The sequence below is a fragment of the Apis florea genome, unplaced genomic scaffold, assembly GCF_048593485.1.
Source record: "Apis florea isolate Af1SG1 unplaced genomic scaffold, ASM4859348v1 contig_3683_pilon, whole genome shotgun sequence".
In the NCBI taxonomy this organism is placed as follows: Eukaryota; Metazoa; Arthropoda; class Insecta; order Hymenoptera; family Apidae; genus Apis; species Apis florea.
Genome location: NW_028256803.1, coordinates 78,644 through 102,670, shown reverse-complemented (window position 1 = coordinate 102,670; position 24,027 = coordinate 78,644). Strand labels below are relative to the sequence as shown.

The window sequence follows — 24,027 nt, the reverse complement described above, 5'->3', positions numbered from 1 at the left end:
TCTCTAGAATACTTTTCGTTTTTAATAGAAGATTAAATCAAATTTTTAGCATAATCGTTATTATAAAATCGCAAAATCGGTCAGGTGTTATACTTATTCGAGGATCTTGACAGAAATCGTGAAAAAATTTGGAGACGAAGAATATATGCATATTGAAAGACGAGAAGTATCTTTCACTATTTTACTATTTTTTAAAATATATACTATTTTTTAAAATATATTGTAGTGCTAAATCGAGAAACTAGATCGCAGCACCAATTATCATAGTGACATCAGAACTCTGCTGAGTATTCTATATCTTGAAATAGAGGGCATTGAAGTCCCTATGAAATTTTAAATTTGTCGGTTAGCGTCAGTTTACGCGCTCGAGTGTTTCGACAAGAAAATTAATAGAAACTGTGAAAAATAAGAATTCAAAATCTCAGTGATGAACTTGTGGGAAGTGTACAGTGACTTTTGCGTAATTATATTAAAAGTGAAGCACCAAATAACATCGAATGATGCAATGCAGTTAGAATTCTATTCAGGTCATTCTGCAACCTTCAATATGAATTCAACTAAAGGTAATATATAATTTCATGAAATCCTTATCTTCTTAGATGCAAATAAATTAACTCATTCAAGCAATCGAAGTTTACATGTTCGATTGCTTGATCCGTATTACGACGTCACCACATTGCGGAAACTATTATACTTGTAATTACTTCTGTCGGGTGCGATACTAAATGTTCAACGAGAATGTCTCGCTGATTTTCGGCTTGAAACACAGGTCTTTCGTAGTGCCTTCATGAGAGAGAACGTACCCTCGACAATTCTCACCCAGTCCGGATGATAAACACCAATGCAAATTAGCAAGATCGCGTGGATGGTGTCGCCAGAGTTGCATTTACGACAACCCAGCGTCTTAACGACGACAAGACTAAGTACTACAATCACGGTAAATCTTGGCAGTTTTGTTACCGTGAACAGTAATATATCAGGTAACCAAGAAAGTTTCTTAATTTTTCTTGCGACAAAAGAGAAATATGTAAGAGAAAAAATTTTATTTATTAAAATATATAGTCTCTGTAATTTCTATTATTATAAGAATATATAAATGTTATATGCAATATACAATTGATTAAAATTTATAATTCTTTATCAATTTTCAAACATTTTTTCATTTCTGTTATTTTTTTTTTTTTACTTTAAAATAATCATTTAAATATATTTAAATTTATAAAAAAAAAGTAATTCTTTTTATAAAATAATATATATGTGTAACATTTTTTGAAATGTTCACTTTTCGTTTTATTAATAACAAGTTATATTTTCTAACTTTCTCTTCTATTTTTTTATATTTACTTGTATACAAGTCAACTTGTAAAAAGTTTCTGAAATCTTTGGTTTATGATTTCTTTACTAACTACTTAAAATAACTGTTACTACTAAATTTACAACTATTAAGTTACTTATTTTACAACACTCTGTTAGAAATGTTATATTAAGATATTAAAGATATCTAATAAAGTTAAATTATAAACTAAATTTTATTGAAATTACAATTTTCCAATATTGAATCGAAACTCGTTACACGAGTATGACTTCTTGCTATAAGCTAAAAGATCAATGATGCAATTAAGTGCAACTTCTCTCCTTCAAATCTTTGTCCTTTGCTTTTCCTTTAGCTTTATTATTTCTCTCATCTATCCATCTGTCCTTTTAAGATTTCTCTTATTTCCTCTTCTATCCCTAAAGCTCCTTCATTCCTCATTCACTTGATTATCTTGTGGCAGTCCTCCCATCCGAGAGACGTAAACCGAAAACATAATTCTCAAAACGTTCTTTTTCTACAAGTATATTTTCTGAATTGATCATTATTTATATATTTTGGAAGCTTGGATATTATTTACATAAAAAATTTAAATTGTTTAAATAATTTTTAAATAATTATCCATTAAAGAATTCATTTAGACAATTAATTTTCTTTCCCAATTATTTTATTGTTTGTTTGTCAATTTTATTAAAATATTTTTTTATTTTTTATTTTTTTATTTCGTATTTTATGTTACATAAAATACCGACTCCATATCTATTATATATCTATAATATATTATATAATATAAATGATAAAATTATTCATTTATTAACTAATTTAATGATTAAATGTATCGTTAAATAATATTTACATATCAAACTTGAAGCCAGTTGAATACGATTTGAATTCAATTATTATTATTTTATTATAGAAAAATAAATTTAACTCTTTATTTGAATTTCTAATTTCTTAATATTTTTCTTCTTTACAGATCCCTATACGTATTTTATTATTTTTACATTTCTGTTAAAAATTTACTTTCCATTTTTGATGAAATTAATTAAAAAAAAAAGTACGAATAATAAGTTAATCCTTTCTCCATATATCTCAATTATCCATCCAGCTTAATCCATCCTATTTACCTTTCAATTAAATCAATCGATCAAGATTTCACTACAATTAATCATGTTCTGTCCTTTCCATTTCAACAAATCAATCGAATCAAAAAATTTCTTTCTTCTCATTCCAGTGATAGACTATACCCGAACGAAACAAATAGGGTAAGAGAGAGCTCACTCGCACGCCAAGAATCGCCGATTGCGTAAGAGCGGAATAAGAAGCGGCGACCGGATGGATGTGAATAAATCGGGTCGCTTGCTCGCCGGAAGAATTGCTTCCCCACGATGGAAAGGGAACACAGATCCGCGTTCCACGAGTGGCGAACTATTCACTCGGTTGGCAGCGCCGACGTCGACCGACGTGGAAGCGATGCCGCGTGAAAGATGACAATCGTCGTGACTCGTTAACCTCTAGTGGAGGTTGAGGAAAAGGGTGGAAAAGAAACCAGCCACCAGCAAAGAAAAGAAAAGAAACCGATGGATATAGTTGCAAGAAGAGAAATGGAAAAATAGTAAGTAGTAAGAAGGAGAAAGCGAGAGAGAAACTGTGTTGTAAGAGGAAAAGAATTGTAACAGGGAAAGGAAACCGAGAGAGTAGGATCAGGGGAGAGAGAAAAAGAGAAAGAACAGGGGGAAATAAAAGAAAACTCTGGGCGACGAAGTTGTGACACGTTCCAGTAGACTGACTTGCATCTTTCATGTCACGATGCAAGTGCACGTGTATTGGGAGAGGCTTACCGAGATATGATTAAAAAAAAAAGAGGACAAATAGAAAAAAGAGATAGGAAAAACGTGGAAAGAAATCGTGGAAGAAAAGACGCGCGCGCGCGCGCGCAATGTCGAAGGTGATAGGATGGGACGATGGGTTGGAAGGGGCAAGGAAAACAATCTAGCGGCGCCGCGCGGGTAAAGAATAAAAAGACTAAACGGAAAAAAGAGGAAGGAGAAGAGAGCTCGATGTCGATGGAATCGCTACAATGGAATCGACGTTTCGACGCCGCACGATCGTATTTCACGTCGGCGATCGACGAAAAGGGATGTTCTCGCGGTTGAGAGCCACACGAGACTTGGGATCGTTCGTGTTCCTCTCTCGTGAGCTTACCCGTTTCTATACGCGCGCCGCGTGAACTCGTAAAACTGGCAGATACATTCGATTAGCCGTGGCATCGATACGGTTTTTCCGCGTTGAGTTTCCTTCGAGGGGGGTTGAAATGGAAGAGGAAGAGATCGAGCAGGAAAGGTAGGAAAAGAAAGATGGAGAACTCGATAAAGTGGCAATGAAATAAGCCGACGATGAACGAGGTAGAAGGTGGCTGGTCGAGAATCAGGCCAAACTAATCGGAGGAAGGATTGCGATTTGTTGTACCGAATGAAATACGAGGGAGAGAGTGAGAATATCGTGAAACCGTTCAAGCAGGCTTAACGTAATTATCCATTGGCACAATTATTCATCAAATTTGCTAAATTTCTATTAGAGAAACTGCTCTGCTCGATCATTTTATCGGAGCAGTGACCCTGCCAACCAGCGTCTCGACGTCGCAAGCCACCCCCTTTCGCGAGTTCAATGCTCCGATGGATAAGAATCCTTCCGATTCCCATTCTCTCTCGTATCTCGTACTTTGTCCATGTCTTCGTCTATATCTTTATCTACATCTTTGCCTACGTTTCTTTGTTCATACACCATTTCAACTTTATTTCTTTTTTCTTTATCTTCGTTTTTCGTCTCTTTCTTTTCTTTCTCGAATTTCTTTTTTCTTTTTTTTTTTTTTTTTTGCACCTTGATTTACCAGCATGGATCTGCGCGAAATAATTTTTTTCCCCCTGACAGTCGATATCGTTGTTTGTCGATGGGATATTCGTCGGTAAACGCGTTCGCCAATTGAACTGCTCAATTCGCGTTCGCCGAATAAATAGTTGCGAGGACAAATATTTTAACCGCGTGGTGACGAGAGTACCACGTTCCCCTTCACCCCTCTCGGCTGTATCGTCGAAAACGATCTCGACATCCGAGTTTTCTTCGCAGTTTTCTCCTCTTTTTCATTCTTTTTCAACCTTGCACTCTTTTTTTGTTACGCTCTCTTCCTCTATGCGTATTTTTTTATATGTTATATGCATACATGTGTATATATTCACTTTTTCGTTCTTCTCGCTTGTTTCCCTTTTTTTTCCTTTTTTTCTTTTTTTCTTTTTTCTTTTTTTTTTTTTTTTTATGCTTTTTCCACTCCCTAAACAAAGAGTCGGTCGATACACACGGTCGCGACACGTGAAGCGAGGCGAAATTACAAAATTTCACGGAAGCGTCAATATATTTCGACGAGAGTTACTCTCTTTCTTTCTCTCCCACTCTTTTTTTCTCTCGTGTCCACGTACGAACAGCTTGATTTCATGCGTTCATTTTTAATTGAACCGATTCGATCCGTTAGAAATCCGATCTCGACTATTTCACCGAAATTTTTATACACTTTCTTTGACTCGTTGGTAACCACACATTTATTTATCATGCATCACTGTATAAAACATTCTTTGCAAGTTCTCCATCCATTCTTCTTAAACGTTATTTTCTCGGGCAACAAAAGACTGGAAAATAGAAAATACACAAACTATCGTAAACTAGTCGAAAGAATGTTGACTGGCGGCACGGCTGGAAATTAAATCGCGTTTCAATCCCTTCAAAGAGCCGACCGCACGCTTTTCAACCAAACAACCCCGTTGCTCCGGTGCATGAAATCATACTTAAAATTCATGCCTCTGATCTCATCCGAGAGCCTTGGTCTTCCTTCCACCCTCCGCTTCAATCTCGCGCTATCAAAGAGAAAACCACCGGCACAAAACGAAGGGGCATCGACGTGACGATACACGCCGGGCCGTAAGAGAATTGCTTGAATTTAACCGGGGATCCAAGATCCCTCGCACGAAGAAAACACAAACTTGCCTAGACCATGAATAAACTTCCACGAATAAACACGCATCAAATATTACTATCGTTTCCCCCCATCGACTTCGAGCAGCCTAATCCATACAAGACTCGAGACATCGGGGCAACGGCCCGCAAGGATGGCCGAGAAGGGTCAAGCGGATAGAATGACGGAAACGTGAAGAAGTAGAACTCACCTCCTCTAGCACGAGCGGAAGATCCCTCTCCTCGCATAAAACGTGACCGCGGTAAAAAGCCAAATTTCAATTTACCAAAAAAAAAAAGAAAAAAAAGAAAATTCCGATCGAAACCACGTTACCACGACACGAGGGCCAAAGGATAACAATAAACCGATCACTCACCCACAACATGAACGAACAACAGAATTTTCAGTTCCATCGATGCCTCTCCTCCGATCCTCGAATTGCGTCTTATTTCTGCGATCGCCGTCCCTCGTCGTCCCTACGATATTCGTGGTGGCACGGATGTGTGTGGTCGTAACGCGGCCGGCGCGACGCGTCTCTTCGCATGTCGCCCTTCCAGCGCGTGCTTCTCTCCCCTTCGCGTGTCCAGTGCGTGTCCTTTACCGTCGTTCGGCCTGACCCCAGTTTCGACGACGCGAGCCAAACGACGTCCCCTTACATAATAGCGAGCGTCGCGCAACGGACGACGTGGTGCCCCCGACGGGTAAGGGTAGATAGAGAGGCGGCGAGTCTCGTACTACTCGGCGGTAGCGTGGAGGCGAGCGTGGAGTTGCGAGCAACCCCCTCTGCGATGTGTGCGCGGTCTGCGGAGCCCGGCTCTTCTGGCGGTGCTCCCTCGTAGCCTGCCGTTTCGCGCAGAATCAATTTCCTTGCAAAACGACGTCGAGGAGCGGCGCGAGTGCGAGTGCGCGCGCAAGCGCCTCGCAACCGATCTCTCCGCTACTCCTCTTCTGTCGCCTTCCGCCGTCTTTCACCACCGGCGCAGGGAGGAGGGGGTCACGGTGAGAGGATATCGTTTTGCGTGTGCCGGGGAGGAGAACTGTGTGTCAGTGAAATCTGGCCCACCGATAGATTCCGAGCAACCCCGAGCCGATAGGCTAACCCCTTCCTTCGCTTACGTCCACCCATACCAACCTGTTTTTCTCTCTCTCTCTCTCTCTACCCGTTTTTCTCCTTCTGTTTCTCCTTTTCTTTCGTGTTAACTCGATGTGTCTCGCGTTCAAAAACCCTCACTCTTCGAAGGGACTGGCTTGGTGTATTCTCTAGAGCACAGGATAAGGCGAAGCCAGACTCTCTGTTGTACGCGGAACGCTAAACTCGTAGCGTTTCTTCGCGTTACAGGGAAGGGAATGCATTCTCGGTCTTTGTGCGCGAATCCATTGTTCTCGTCGATTAATACTTGGCGGGCCATCGATACCAGGCAATCCCTTTACATGCGCGCGACACAGGCGAGAACGGAAAAAGAAGAGGAGAGGTTGTTCCTCGAAGGAGATCCCATCCGCACGAATGCCTCGCGGTACTTTTCCCCGCGGCTCGCGGCTGATTTCAAGTCACTCCACTTGATGGAGTCGGGATGGGGGTAGTGGAGAGGGGTTGGCTCGAGATTGTCTGGCGAATTTAAGTAGGTTATTCCGAGATGCGAGAGGGTCGATGCCGTTCGTTGTTTTTTTAATGAAATTTCGTTACGTAACACCTGTTGGTTGCTGCCGGTATGCACCCTTCGTGGCCGGATTGCCGACTTTATTTTCAGGGGTTTCGTAAGCGATTCGAGGTGAAGTTGTCCACCGGGGGATCCACTTTTCTTTCTTCTATTATTGTTTTTCTTCTTCTTCTTTTCTTTTTTTTTTTTTTTTTCGTTTTCGTACCACGATATATTCACGCCAATCCTTGATCGTATGTATGAAAGAGAAATCCGTGGTTTTTGCGTCAATAAAATTCTGTCAAAGAATTTTTTTTCTTTTTTTTTTTTTTTTTTTGTTAGTGGAACGTCGATGCATGGTAAATTTCAATTTCATCTCGATCTCTGGTAAAAATTGCCTCGCACAAAGTCGTGGAAGAAGGCTGATATCGATATATCTTACCGCATAATCGAGTGTCTTCGAGGATGATCGGATATAAATAGATTCAATGTATCTCGATCGATTTAAATATGTCACTCTTTTTTTTGTACATATATTCGAGGGGTAAAAGGATTCACTCGTAAATCTTCGATCCTGCGATGCATTTGAAAAAATGCATGGTTCATAGAAAGGAAAAAAAAAAGAAAAAAAGAAATTGCGAATCTGGAACGCTGTCCAAACAGGGTAACGCGAAACATCCAATTTCCTGTTAATATGTGGCCAGAAAATATATAGGAGATGGATTTCCATGATCTTGCTTTTCTGCCGTGGCAATTTTTCAGAATAATCTGTCGGAAAATTTGCCACCGGATCCAAAGGCTCTGTCACATGCGTGCTTCGTCACACTTAACTTCTTCCCGTAGATTGCACGATTTTTCGATGACGCATCCCCAAGATACGAGGGATTCGGTGAATATAATGGATTTGGTGAACTCTGTTCAAGGGATAGAATTATACTTTGGAATTGTATTTTTAATCTCGTCCAGGCAAGAAGACTTTTAGAAAGTTTCCACGATAATAGATCTCGAAGTCATTAAATAATACACAATGGCTTTCGAGTTGCTCGCGCGACGAACGATATTTTCACCCGCTTTGAGAAGTACGTTCGTGCAGACACTTCGATCGTCTACACATCAATTCCGAAACAAGTAGTGTGTGGTCGTTGTTTTGCTCGTTCATCGTTGTATTGTTCATATCTTTCGGTTTGGGATTTCAGTGACGAGTTTTTCGGCAGAGAGGGAGAGAGAGATTTTAATTAACGCGGCCGCGTAACTGGCTATAATGCGGAGAAATTACTCGACGGATTGTGTGTATACGAGATGAAGATTATCGAAAAATTACGAGAGGACTTTGACCGATGAAATTATATTATATTAAGAAAAATAGAAATATGCGCAATAAACGCGGTTTTTGAAATACTTAACGCGATTTTATCAGCGAAGATTCCATAAAAATCGGATGAGAGAAATATGATAAGCTTTATTGATTTTCTAATTTTGGCGATTGAAATGAGAGATACCTTAGGAGATTATAATTAATCTCGTCAAACGGTTCAATGTAATCAATTTTTCTATCCATATCAATTTAATATCAAATTTTAATATTATCATAATATAATTTTAATTTAGTCATGTTAATAAAATATAAATATTAATATTAATAATCATGTATTATGAATGTTTATACATAAAATTATAATATTAATAATAATAAGCGTTTAATATTAATAATAAACATTTTAACATTGTGAAACATGCAGGTAAAAATACAAATAGAATTACATTATAAAATATAAAATTTATATAAAGTTTTAACGTTTTATTTTTACAATTTCGATTGTAAATATGTATGTAGGATGCATTCACAAAAAAAAAAGCAATATTACGAATATTTTAAAAATACACAAATAGGTGACAAAAGCACATATTTAATCCCAAAACGAAATAAAAATAGAATTTCGATAATACGAAATTACTACGTATCCATCGAATTTTAAAATTCCTCCACTATAAAAAGATAAAAACACTTATGAAATTTCTCTCTCTATGCAAATCAGCGACTAATACCCGAATTCGTATCTCGTTAACGCAATACGAATCTTTCTCCATGCTCACATGCCCTCCATGAATCTCCTATCGACAAATCCGACCTCCTATCTAACCAAAGGATTCTAACACGAAAACAATGAACCGAGCCTTTCTTCTGCGGCGTTACGATTGAAAAGGGAAATTATTTTCGCGGAATCACTTTTACCCTCTTCTCCCGTGTTCTCTACGATTCTTTTTATCCACCCTTCCATCTTCCCTTCTTCCCAACGACAGTCAATTCCTTCCATTACACGTGTTTATCAACCGGCACGAAATAGTCCCAGGTATTGCGAGGAAAACTATACAGCAGGAAACTCGCGTGCACACAGGGGTAAAATCTGGCCTACCGATAGATTCCTCGCAACCCTTGGTCGACAGCCCTTCCCCCATGGCTAACAAAACCGTCTCTATACGAATGAAACGATAGCACCCCCAACGGCGTGTCACGCGAAACTTTCACGAAGGCTACTCACCCTTCTTCTCCTATCTTCCGCTTCCTTTTTTCACGACGTTGTCGCGCGGTCTCCATCAACCCCCTTTGTCGTTGCGTTCTCTTCGATTCGTAATGCTGCGTACACACTGACCAAAAGCGTTTTAGAAGGTGTTTCTTCTAGACAGAGAAAATATAATCGAACGGTAATAACGAATTCCTCAAGATTTGTTTTATTGTCGAGCAAGAGGGAATATTTCGTGGTCAGAAGAGTTATGGTTTCGTGTTAAATTAGATAAATGATGTTACGTTATCAGCATAGTTTCTCTACCCTGTCACCTCTTGTGATAGTTCTGGAACGTAGATTCAAATCCTCCATCTATGGATGCATCTACACCAGCGTTATGCTAATCGTCAAGTGTCGGATCGTGTGTTGTCTAACTTTGGTAAACGCTAGCTAAATGGAACAATTTTAAATATAAAACTTTCGACGATGTGATATTTAGGAAGACGGAAATGCATTTTATTCTAGATTTGTTACTCAAAAGAGGACAGTTGACTCTATTGTTACTAAAGGTTATTATGCTCATCTAGTAATTGTAATGTTAAGTACGTGCTGCACATTAAAGATCACGTGTATAGTCCGTTAAAATTTTGTATTGATCAATAATTCTGGTTCGAGCAAAGTTTTATGTCAAAGTTTGATATCCAACTCGTATTTCTCTGCACAATTACCTTATTCAATATTCATTTTATGATGTTCTAGTCAATCTGGTAAATCTATGGTACTGGATGTATCACTGTATTTTCGAAAAAATATATTTTTAAAATATATTTTATCTTTAGTGATGTCTCTATGTTTAAACAACTATATATTCTTTTTTTTTTTGTTTTTAATTTCAAAATTTGCTTCAATACACGCACGACGAAAATTAACAGCGAACTGTTTGCAAAAATCAAACTTTACAACAACTTATATATGGATGCAATATTGCTCTTATTCACGTTAATGATACAAGCAACTTTCTGTTCACGAACAGAATTGTTCTGGTCAATGTGAACGCGGCGTAAGACACACGGTGGGTGAAATTTCCGCAACATTTGCGAGTTCATGACGATATCGTTCTCTCTATGGCAACGATACTCGTCTATAAAACTCCCGACGTTGTTTTGAACGCGATACCATACATATTTCGATCGTTTCTACCTAATTCAAACTCGAATCTTCGTTTTCCACTTTCCTTTTTCTTTTCTTTTCTTTTTTTTTAAATAATCAGATTTTTCGGCGAAAGCCAGAAATAGAAGCGAAAGCAATGGACTTGAAATTGCTTCTCACCGTCGTCCATGGTTCTTCCAATTTGCGGGAAACTGGCGCGTTTTTGAGAGGCTGCGTCAGGGGTTTTCCAGCCACAGTTTGCCAGAGTTTTGTTAAAACGACCGTTCGAAGGAGCTTTGGAATAGAATCTCGTTTTCATGCGCTTCCTTTTGGATGTCAATGGAGCCTGTTATATTTTGTGTCGTGGTCACCCGACATAATTTTAACGAGGTTCGGATTAACTCTTCTTATTAGAATGCCTTTGTTTAGTCGAATTTTTCGCGACTCGAGAGAGGATGTAACGGAATTTCTTGTCCTTCCAGTAAAACCTCGTTCAGACTGACAATCCACGTACACCATCGTCGTACGCCAATAGTTCACAAATAATGAAAGACAAAATAGAACAGTACGTAGGCACAAACAAGTATTTTATCTTCCATTGGAATGGAAAACGAGAGACAATATCTGTAGACAAATGGTCAGAAAACGTGCAAATAAAATATATATTAAATTAGTGAATATAACTAAATATCTCGATCTAAAACAATTTTCGAATCAATTTTTTAATAATAGAATTTCAAAATCACAACAAACGTTTTAACAAACATTTAGATTCGAAGAAGATTATTTCTATTATCAATAAGCTTCTATTTATCATCGTCGTTATCGTATTAATTTCTTTTTAAAAGGCTCCTCATTGAGAATTGTAGCTCTGTTTGTAAATAATCTACAATTCTTCGTATTCATCGACTACAGTTCTCAGTATTCACGAACTCGAACGATAACACGAACAGGCAACGTAGCTCGTATACAAACAATGTCCCTTTGGGACGAGGCTTAAAGTGCGAAATAAAGTATTTCGTGTTTTCCTTGCGAAACGGTAGGTTCAATTTTGGCATTCCACTTTCATACCTCTTGTCATATCCGGTTGCCACGGTATTTTAACTTCGCGAGATTGAAAGGGAACTACTCGAAACGAGGAACATTGAGTTTTCTCCTTTTCTTTCTTTTTTTCCCCCCTCCCTTTCTTCTTTTCTTTCTTTATTCCTTTTTTTTTCGCGATGTCTCGACGAATGTAGCGTATTTCGAAAAACGCCGTGTCAGAGTTTCCGCGAGATCGTCTACTCTCGTTGATGACGAAACTCGATTGCACACGAGGAACGAGAATCCTCGAAGTTGGCGGGTAGAACGAACGCCGAGTTCCCACGGTACACCGTCATCCGTTGATTTTCTCCTATTCCAGGCGAAGTTTTTTTACGGTTCGAAGAAACTGTGTCAGGTTTTCCGCAACATCTACGTAGACCCGCGAAGGATACAGAAAGGACAAAACGTGGTTCCACGCGTAGGCACCGGCCGAGTTTTCTTTCTCTCGCGACTACCTACGCTTGTCTCCGGTTATATTTTATATTTCCGAAAGACTGCGTCTGCCTTGTTGGGACACGCGACGTGTTCGTGAATATACGACTGTGAAACTTGGTTCTAAAAAACGAAAACGATGACGGCTCGTTCGTTGGACCGTGGGATTCTTATTCCGTTTCGTATTCTGATCGTTCTGAAAAATTATCCACCAAAGGAAATAAATAGAGGGAAAGGTAGGTTAAAATCGGTGTTTCGTTTATCGGGATAAATTTCTTTTTTCGATTCTTTCATAAAATAGCGAGATATTATTGCATACTCGTTGTCAGCGTATCTAGTTCATTTCGTATTATTTATTAATTTGTAAGACAGGGGAATATAAGATTATTTCTGCATATACTTACTATCAGATTTCTGAAGAAGTCTTTACGATTCAAAACCATTATGACAAAATGTTCACGAAACATTCGAAAAAGGTGGCGTTGGCGACGTCGTATGAAACCGACTTTGATGCTCGCATTAAAACACGATGTTCTTTTGATCATAATAATTTTATTGCAGAACGTTTCTCACAATTCTGCGGGAACTGAGCCGGGTTTTACTGTGACGAGGTCGCAATCTTTGCCAGCGCTGCCACACTGGAACTTGTTCCTCATACGAAATGAACTCCGCGACTATTACTGTTGTACGACAAGTCTTCTCTTGTGGCTATATTTTTCGTTATTGTGAATTTTCTAATATTCGAAAATGATCGCAGTGACAGAATTTTCCCCGATGGAAAGCCGACATTGGAAACTACATAAAACATTGGACGCAATTTATTCCTTGGACGAAACGAATTTCAATATTTATAACCGAATATGAAGTTCCCCAACTATTTTTCCCATGAATACTTTTAATGCTTTTGATACTCGATATCTATAGGATAAAAAAAAAAAAATATTATAAAATTCACTAAATATAGCGTTCGATTTCCCTATTCGTAATATTTTAATAGGAATTTCTAATAGTATCTTTAACGAATTTCGATTTGGTATCATTCGATGAAATTGAAAAATAATACTTTCAATTTATTCAAACGTTTATGTTGTGGTATCACAAAATGGTTATCATAAAATTTTCCATCGATACGACTGTAAGACTTGTTAGTCGAGCGACAAAAAGATCCGATATTTCGAACGAAATACGGGATTTTTGATTTTTCCTCTCTTGTAGATATTTTCACAAGATATTGGAACAAAGAAATTCCTATTTAAAATTATGTGTTTTTTCCTCCATGTTTATACTTTATTCGACAAATAATATTAACATTTTTATTTTTTCTTTCAGAATACGGACAAGTATATTAACAATTGTACATCGTATTTTCGATATTTCATAACATATAATAACATAAATTTCTAGAAGAAGGAAACACGCTAAAGAAAAATACCACTGCTAAATGTAAAGTTATCTTCCCTCACAAGAAATAGAAATTTCCATTTAATTTAATTATTTAATTCGATCCAACGTACAATTAAGCTACGACAGATACAAAATTCGAATCCTCTCTCTTTTTCGAATAATACATCTAATGATTGTTACAAAAGAAAGAAACATATTCATTTCAAAATTTCATCACTCTTTCAATTCTCAAAGTCTCTCAAGATTACTCAACAATTACTAGAGTAATGAATATTAATACCCTCTTGATCGATAATAATACGTGTTTGCATTAAACAAGACACTTACACTTTCCCCCACAATAATTTAAGGATTCAACCGTAATAAGCTGCTTACTACCCAACACTACCCAACATCGTAAATATGGCACCTCGGCAAAATTCATCTCACGAAAAAGAGCTCAAAGAGAGGTCCTTCACGGTGGTATACACGTACAATGTTTTCCGTGCATCCTTCTTCCCTTACGTTTTCAATTTATCCAACGAATTATATTATGGTTGGTACGCGATGCCGCGCCAAGATTTGCCGAAGGTGTGTAACGGTGCAAATCTCGTTTGTCACGCGAAATGAACTGTGACGTTTATGGTGGAGCAGGGATGTTCGCTTTCTACGCGATGTTGTCCGACCGTGTCTCCAGAAATTTTGCAAGGAACAGGGATTTCCATGACATCTGCGAACCCCGTTAAGAAGACACCACCAACAACAACAGCAACAACAAAACTCGTTTCAAACGCGGAAACGAAACCGCTGAAGCGTTGATAACACGGAAACTGCGAAAGTGTGGGGCGTGAATTAGATTTCGCTGGAAATTGCCACGTGTATCGTTTGTTTACCTGTTGGAGCGAGAAAGTAAGAAAGTCAAAGGTGGTTGAACCAGAGATATTTCGATCGCTTGTTGCGCGTGCATTTAATTATTCATGTTTTATCGAGCGAATTTTCAATCTTATTAGAGACGCGGATTTCAACTCGTAGTTTGTTTGCAAGGCACGGGAAGAACGACGAGAGGAAATGAACGCGAACAGATATCGTTCGGTTTGAAATGACCCAAGTAATAAAGGGTGATGGTATAGGATCTAAAAAAGAAAAATTTGTTAAATTCTCGACTGTGTTTCTCTCCTGAGGTGAGAGACTTTCCGAGTATAATGGACTTGTAAGTTGAGATTTTGAAAACGTGTGCGCGTGCCTCGGACAGAGCGGGTGTAATTCAACGGGGATTGTGTGCACGTGTACGTGCGCGAAGCTGACAAAAGCACTTAAAGGTGCACGGTGCCCGGTCGAGGCGAAATTTCCACCAGTTGAAAAGAAACGTCTCCGGCGGAAGAGTTTAGAAGAGGGAACTTTTCAAGTTTTGAGATTTCAGTTAAGAGGCGGCTGGACAGTTTTCGAAAAGCGTTTAGCATAACTGTACATCGATTGCGTTGATATCCTCTTTTTATCTCGAAAGTTTTCATCTTTTTTATAATCGTGTTTTGAATAAACTTTCGGTATTGGCGAATTAATTAATTCTAAACGGGAATTTGGTAAGTTTTAAATGAAGAAATTAAGTGAATCGTTATAAAATAGTGACAATATCTAAAACATCATATTCAGGAATTTAAAAATTTATAAAATCAAATTGCCTATATTATCAATTTATATAAATCTTTTATGAATCTTTCAAGTATCCTTAGCTTGATTTTTCAATAACTTACACAATTTTCAATTTCATCGAGGATTCGATGATTTCCACGTGATCTTCGATTTATTCGTGATCTTCGAGTATTCTTGACTTCTCTTCAATAATCGTAATATTCCTAGAGAGAATAATTATTTTTTATTGTTTTCTCTATTCAATAAATATTCTTTCAATAGAATATCTCAAATTTATATATATATATATATAATATATATAATATATATATATATATATATATATATATATATCGTAGAGTACATGTAGGTTTTTGAATATAATGAAGTCAAAATTTTTGCAATTCTCCGCAAAAAAATATCCGTATCGCGTTAGCATACATATGCTTAACCTGCTTGCGTTTATTTTGTGAAAAAAACCGTTGAAACTCACGGATGTAATTGTTTTTCATCCCGCAACACGCGTGTACATTATCCGTATAAATACGTTAATACCTCCATTTCTTCCATTAACCAGTAAAAGAAACGCACGCATGCGTGTGCGTAGTTAAAACAATCGAAAGTCCCTGGCAAGCGAAAAATTTCGCTCGTTAGGGGTGAAATAACGGCGTCGAGGTTAATTAACAACGCAACAACAAGTTGCAAACACGTTGCTCTTCTCTCGAGCGGATTAGACAGCGATGCTTTAAAGGAAGCAGCGTCCGGTTTAATTAGCTTAGACGCATGCATTTTTTAATTTAAACAAACGTTACAAGACTCGAGCCCCTTTTCTACGAATCGCGAGTGTTCCGTTCTCGTTCTTTCGTCAAGAAATAGCAATAATAATTATCTTTTTCGATCTGGGTATAAGCCTACACGCGTTTACCTTGGTGTACACGTAGATGTGCACGTATACACGGACACCCTCCAATTTCGAATCAACGTTGCTTTGATTAAGCGAAACTTTCCGATCCTTTCAACCGTCGAGTTTTTCCGACTGCAACGAAGTCGGTGCCCGATGCAAAACTTTCACGACTCTACCTTTCTACCACTCTTATCCCTTCTATCTTCCTTCCGTCGTTTCGTCGCTTTTTCTCCCCTCCTAGGTTGCTAGTTTTTCCATTATCCATCTTATCTGTTATCCGCGCTGCTTTGGCGGAAACGCAGAACCGCGTTAGAAGCGAAGCGAAGAACGGTGCCCTGGAAGAATTGGTCACTCGGGATATGTTCCACTCTAGATTTGAAATGTTTCTTTTTTTTTCGCCCCTTCCTTTGAATAAAAGGGTTGTGCGAATAAAACGCGGGGACACTTGACACTCTCTGTCTTTTTAAAATAACGTACGCTTTCCACGGGAATTTTAAATACCGGAGTTGGAATATTTGAATATTCAATTTGAAAAAATTATATTTCCTTTTGTTACTCGGTTTCCGATGGATAAAGGGTTAATATAATCCGCTATAAAAATGAAAATAAGAATCATTTTTATTGAAGAATTTGAAATTGATAGGTAGTGTTTCTTGTTCTTCCAGAAGTTTTTTGATAAATTTGAAATTGAGGAAAATTATCATTAATGTTATTGTTTCCTACACGTCATAATCAAGTCGTTATGTATTTTATTTAATTTCATATTTAATATTTAAATATAATAATGATATAATGTAATAATAGCGAGGAAAAATTCACGTTACTATGAAATGTATTTTCAGTGATGAACCGTGCTCGAGGAATTAAAATAGTTAGGAGATTGTTACAAAATTTTCGTTGATTATAATATAGAAAATGATTGGTGTATATTCTTCTTATTTGAACGTTAATTTTGACAATTTTATGCAAGGAAATTGCATAGATATGCCACTTAATTATTTAAAACAAAGTTAATTAAATGCTCGTTCTACATAGACAATTCATTACATTAATTTTTCCAATAATAATCATAAATTTTAATCATAAATATTGACAATTACGAATATTGATAAATAAATTCTATGGAGTTAATTAAATATTTACTTCAGATAGACGACAGTCCATTACATTAATTTTTCCAATAATTAAAATCGTATAAATATTAATAAATAAATGAGTTCTCATTTGTCGATCGAGTGACAAAACGCAGAAGATGAACGAGCTCTTGAGCTTAACTCTTCTCCTCTACGATGTTCAAGCTTGGCCTCGAGCAACCCTACGTCTGTGTACCCTGTCTCGCCGCTGTCATCTAAACGGAAAAGGGGGAAATAACGAGGGACAAGGGCCTTTGTTTGAGACCTCGAAAATGTGATTGTTTAAGCCGTGGCGGCCGAATCGTCCTACAGACAGGCCCCGTATTATTTAGATAAAACGAATTCGTGGTTATTCATTTGGATCCTGAGAAATATTCGAGCAGTTTGTCCGGTTGACCAATGGATCTCAATTTGCCTTAAAATATCAAGAGCTTTTATGCTCGAACATGATAATAATTTTTCGATACAGAAACATTTTATTGAAGTGTAATAAACATTTTAACTTTCCAAGTTAAAGTTTATCATATTTTTAAATATATTGAAAAAAATGTCAATTTGAAAAGAATTCTAAACGTGGATATGAAATAATGATCGATTTGGATCAAAATGACTCCACTATTCTTTCTTCTATTCGCCTAAAAACGAACACAAACTTTCCGGACAATCCACCACAATATCCCGTTACATTTTATTCAAAAAAGGTATAAGAAACTACAACACAAGATTATCGTAAAATCTTACTTCAAACTCTGTTACGAGTTTCACCTTACAAGGGAAATCCAACCCCAATCTAACCTCCTTTGTTCTATACTTGTTATCTTCGTGCCTTCAACGATGTTTACAATAAATCGATTACAAGGTAAGAAATTCCACGACCATAGAACAGACCCAAGGTACCTATCAACGTCAACAGGGAGACCTGGCAACCTATCCCGCATCTCCCAGCCTCCACAACTCGCGATTCAACCCCGATATAACGTAAAACCAAAATCCAATCCAAGCAGAAGTTACTTTCAACGAAATCGTTGGATCAAGTCCGTTTACGCCTTCCCTTTTTACATAATCAGAAAATAAGATTCATCGTTCGCTCGGGGCAGCGCCTATTTTCTTCCCTCCAATTCCTGCAAATCCTTTCCCTTCTCACCGCGTTTTCCTTTATTGAATTGATTGCAGCCAGGTTAAGGAATAAAATTAGCCATAGCGTGTCGTGATTAAAGTTGCCCTGGTAAATCAAACCAACGTCTCCCCGGAAGGGGAACAGGAACCTACCTCCCCCTCCGCGAATAGTATCGGAGGTACCGCGGGATTGTTTCACAGGGAGTGGAGCGTTGCAAATATAGGAAACTTCGGATGCATCGATGTCGTCTGTAATTTACGTGCAATGCGAAAACTTCTGCACAGCCACCGTTATTTCCACCCTTCCTTGCCAGTGCCTCCAGCCACCCTCTGTCTCTTCATTTCTCCTTCTCTCTCTCTCTCTTTCTCTCTTTCTCTCCGTTTCCCTGTTTCATCGTTGCTCAGTTCCACAGGGAGAGAGAGAAAGATGTATACGGTGCACACGTAGTGGAGAGATGGTTGAGAGAACAGAGGGGAACAGAGACGATGACGTGTCTCTATATTAAGATCTTGAAAATGTGATTGCTTAAGCTCACCGTCCTTCTTCCTTTCCCTTCCTCTCTTTTCTTCGCTTTCCTGGATTTTCTCCGCTGTTATCGGCGATACAGTCGACCAACGAGAAACGGTTAACCGTGAAGCGGTTTAAGTCTCTTTCTCGTCTCCCTTCCTCCGATTCCTCGGTGATCGTTGCCCGTATCCAGAGATGTCCTCTTAATGAAATGAAGCCTGTAATGAAAGGGGCGCAAGGCAGCGTGAATAAGCGCGCCTCCTCGCCCCCCTCCCGCGAAAGAATATTCGCGGTAATTGCGTTCCGGAAACGACGCGAGACCACCGCGATTCAACCGATCCCACGGTTATTTAAAAAACCGCCTTTTAAAGCTGACTCGTGTAATTACTGGAACGCGTTTCAACCCCCTTGTTTCATACCGATTTAGAAGGCTGACTGTGACGTCGAGGGCGGTTTTCCATGTGAAAACCTTCCTCGACACCCTTCGCCTCGTGATTAACACCAGAGCTTTCTGGTATCGACGAATGTTTACTGATAAAGCTTCGTGGAAATCTTGCGCGGTAATCTTGAGCGGTAGTTTGTTAAGTTGGTAATAGTGAGGTTTAATTAAGCCTTTGTGATTTCAATTTGGCCTCGATGGAGAAACGATTAGTTATTATCTATGTGCGATCGTTGTTTAATATGATTTATGCTTTTTTAATCTCTAATTTTTGTGATATTTAAACAAATAAATATAGGATAAAATATATATTACAGAAGAAATTATGAAATTAAATTTTCTTAATTATCACATATTTCCAAAGATTTATGCAAACATTTTTAAAATTCCAAGAAATATTTAACGGAACAATTAATATTTATATATCATCCTTATTCATCTTATCAAAACATTTTTCAATCTTTAGCAATCACTAAATGTAATTATCGTGATATACAAAATTCACCTAATAATATCAACTCGTGTTACAATTCATGTTCAGAAATATCGAGGCGAAAGATTAAGAGAAACGCTACTTGTCCTACTTCTTAGGGCAGCATCGTCGACTGTTAACTATAAATCATAGGATTTTTGCCCGTCCGTCCCTAGACCCTAGGATTATTCGAACGATCTTGTGTCAATGTTTAAGATTTACCCTAGCTAGGTGTTTACAGAGTCCAAGGAATCTAGTCCCGTTGATAGGAGAGCAAACCGAGTTCCCAAGCTTCGAGTGTTTCTTCAAATTCGCCTCTGATCGTGTTCCCGCGCTTTATGCAGGCAAAGTTTGCCGTCACGAAGAACGTTATAAATTTTCGAGCAGCCATTACTACCTTCACGCGCCGGCGACGCGTCGAAATATCGGCCATTTTTCCAAGATTGCAGGCCGGTTCTCTGTTCCTAACAGACCTTACTCCATGAATATTAATCCATAAATAGTTCACTTTGTTTTCTCTTGTTTTAAATGTTTTAAAGATATTGTCTACTTCTAGTTTATTTCTAGATTGTATTTTTAAGCAGAATTGCGCTTTTGTTTTGCTACATTATATGTAGATCGATGCAAAACTTTAGTATAAATTACTTATACCACTAAATAATCTATTCACGAAGATTTGCATCATTATTAATCAATGTCAATGTTTATTTTTTTAATACGAAAATTTATTTACAACGTGTCCGTATTAAGTGTTTATGCAATTACATATAATCTTGGCAATTGCAGCAAAGATATAAATCTTTCCTGTCTTATAATTATAAATATCATCTATTAGTCCCTAATTTTCAGTTAAGAAATTTTATCACATTTATTTCAAAACGTGCACACATTTTTTTATTACTCCAAATTTCCATTTGAAGATTACGATCGATATCGCTAAAATTTATACAAATATCCTCGCTCGATCCTCTAATGGATATTATAACAGCTTATAGGTTAAGTATTCTACTGACTTATAGATGATATATCGGAAGCATATATCCAAATATATGTCGTTCCACGTTTATAGGATATCCTTTAGCTAGCGTATCGCGTGGAAGAGTATCATTGTCTATCGATGGATCAATGGGACATCGGCTCGATTTAATTACTCCGGCGTTGAGCACACGATCGATGTTCTCTTTGCATCAACGAGATATCCACGCGTTTCGAGAATTTCGCATGGTTGAGTCCATAATTCAGCTCAGTTGTCTCATTATCCACGCTTTGTGGCGCGGATTGCTTGCATTTTTCAGATCGTCCATTAATTTCAACGCTGTATCGCCGCATTTTAAAAAACGTCTCTCCCAAATTACTCGAAACCTTCCGAGATACTTTGTAAATAAACTGACCGTTAATTTCAATCCTATAATTGATTCGAACCTTAATAATTATTCGCATTCGGCGTTTCCACGCGAATTATCGACTAGAAGCGGATAATGACGTTCTAAACTCTCCCTTAAAATAACCAGTTACTTTTTGCTCGTCATTGTTTCAAATTTATGGCTTTACATATACGTGCACAGATGTATCGAAAGTTTGAGTTTCAAGCCTCGATAATTACATCCATAACCTATAGGTCTCGCCCTTAAACCAACCCCCGGCTGTAATTGTTCGTGGTATCTATACCACGTATGGAGGCCAATGACACGCGAAGAAGTAAGGATCTATATCAGGTATGCAGGGCAACGTATGAAGAAACGAGAATTTATACCAAGTGTAGGGGCTGTTATTGTAGGATTAAAGATCGTTCACGACCGAACGATCTTCAAACACGATCAGCATAGCTATTATTCGGAATATTCCCGTTAATATCGATTATGTACAAATAAATTATGAGATATTACATTGAACGCTATTATACTATTCTCAATCCCTTCTATGTATTCATAATTAGATTCAACGTTTTATTTTATTCGAATCTTTTACATTTTTACAAATTCTATCAAATTAGGAATAATTAAAATTTTATTATTTATTTATACGTTTTTTTTTTGATAAAGGAATTATTGAATAATAAAATTGAAATAAATTTCTCGATATTTTGTTTTATTCGTTATTATTTTTTTTTTTTTAATTTTTGCAACATTCTGATTATTATTGATTATAAGATATATTCCTTTGTAAAAAGGAGCCTTGAAAGATACTTTGAAAAGTATCTAAGTAAAGTACAAAGAAAATATACATATACCATTTTAATAATTTATGTTCCCCATTTGAGTGATTGCAACCTGTACTCTTTTAATAAGAAAAATTTGAATACACAGTATAAAATATTTAAAGATATTCCAACGGAAAGAGAATTTATTTTAGTTTAACTCTGTATACCTTGCAATATCTCCACTTACTTTCAGTTTAATTTATTTTACTATTACACCAAGACTGATTGAAGTGATTAAAAGATCGACATATTTATGGCATTCGGAAGTTATTTATCTCTAGGGTAATTAATGATCAACAAGGGTTAAATGTTCTAAAGTTAGATAGTGATAAATTTAATGCTATGTATACGCATACGTATGATCACCTGTATTTAGTATTATTTAATTTAGTATATTATAGTATATTTAATTTAAAGAATCAAAGATATAGTAAAGTTCTCGATATTCAAAGATTCTAGATACATGTATAAAATCTATCTATTCATTTCTCTGATTTCAATACAAACGTATCATCCTCGTCTTAGAATTTGGAAAATTAACTATTAAAAAATATACGATTCTTATACAAAGTATCACTTTCGAGATGAGACTATATTTTTTATTATCATTTCGAGACAATTTTGATAAAAACACGTAAAAAAAAAAGAGATACAAAAGTCTTAAGAAAATTAGAAAATTGTCGATAACAATAACCGAATGTATCGCTTATAAATCAAATAAGTTTGAAATAAAATTTAGATCACTGGAAGGATAAAAATAAGTGTATATCGTAAGTTTGGACGGAGAGGCCGCGATTATTTCGAGCAGAAAAATTGGAGCGTAAGATCGATGATCACCGAGCAAACGAAAACATTATTCGATACTTAAAAACTTCCCTCGAATCTGAGAGAATGACTTTTCAGAAACAGACACGGCCCCCTCCTCCCTACTTCTAACTTTCGAAGATGCAACAATTCCAATTCAGAAGGATCAATCTCCGGTAGGGAACATTCGTGCCGGAAGTCGAGGAACTGTAATATCGTTATAGACTCTCTCTCTCTCCCTCCGTTATGAAGCGAGAGAAGTCGAAAAAAGGTGAAAAGGAAAAATAGAAATAAAAAAAAGAAAAGAAAAAAAAAGGAGAAAAAGAATGGAAAAAGGGAGAAGAGAAAGCCTCGTTATCTCGATGTTGCTCGCGAAAATGCTTTAAGCTACACGATCCTTCAACCGTGTAACGTCGCTTTTACGTTTCAATCGTGCTCGATAAATTCGCTGAGGAGGAGGGATCCGTGTTCGACACGCGAGCCAGCCATTTTCGCGAAAACGACGGAGCAACGACGGTCCAAACATATTTCTCCTTAATTTTCCTTCGTTTTCCACTCCTTTGAGTGTCTCCGCTCTTTGTCCAATCCCCTCTCCATCCTACCTCGTTATCAGTGGCCGAGGTATACAAACCAGGCGACCAAAGTCTTTTCCCTCTGATCAAAGAAACAAGGTGTAGAATGCAAGAGGTCGCGTTACATCGAGTATTAAGGGAAACAAGCCCCGCGAAACGCGAGGTCCTTTGAACCTCGAAATGAGAGCACGACCCTGTCTCTCTCTCTCTTTCTCTCTCTCTTTCCTTCTTGGTCGTGATAAAGTCTGAAGAAGAAAGAAAGAAGTAGGTGGGTGCAGTTTACGCCTTGATTAACGCCCTGTGATCAAAGCGTGATCAACAGCGGGTAAAGAAGAAGAAGAGGAAGAAATCAGAAAGAAAAGTGGACCAAGCGATGGGACTTTACTTGCCTCGACCGAGAGCTCTCGCTCTCTCTCTCTCTCTCTCTCTCTCTCTCTCTCTCTCTCTCCGTCTTTATACATGTATTTACACGGGAAGAAACGAGAGGAACCATTTCTCTGGTATCGAAGACGGAAACAGGCGATGGAGCGGGTTCGTGGAACGTGTACAGCAGAGCTGCACGGTCGAGGGAACGAATTTTGGGGCGGTTTTGATGGAGTAGGTTGGAGTGCTCGCTACGCTGCTCGAGCGTTGGTAATTTTTTGTTAAAGCTACTGGCTTACTGGATATTCAGGAAATATGTTCATTTTAGAATAAATACATATATCGGTCGTGTTGGATATTGTACACCGTATAAGAGGAAAAGTT

General features: G+C 37.6%; 1 protein-coding gene and 1 long non-coding RNA gene across 9 annotated transcripts in view; one reads left to right on the top strand and one right to left on the bottom strand.

Moving 5' to 3' along the window:
- Window positions 1–6,139, bottom strand: part of LOC100865130 (uncharacterized) — a 103,595-nt gene extending 97,456 nt beyond the window's left edge. For 6 of the 8 annotated variants that reach the window (XR_015294220.1, XR_015294221.1, XR_015294222.1 and 3 more), the window contains exon 1: window positions 5,692–6,139. Coding sequence is in view for 5 of the 8 variants with exons in the window: in XM_086914515.1 (XP_086770641.1) it covers window positions 5,692–5,728 (37 nt within the window). In the remaining 3 variants the exon portion in view is untranslated. The remainder of the gene's footprint in view (window positions 1–5,691) is intronic. The other 2 variants (XM_086914517.1, XM_086914520.1) reach the window with 1 other exon arrangement.
- Window positions 227–1,144, top strand: LOC147656554 (uncharacterized). The gene is made up of 2 exons (XR_015294230.1): window positions 227–563; window positions 770–1,144. It is a non-coding gene; the product is annotated as an uncharacterized LOC147656554 (long non-coding RNA).
- Window positions 6,140–24,027: the final 17,888 nt, after the last annotated feature.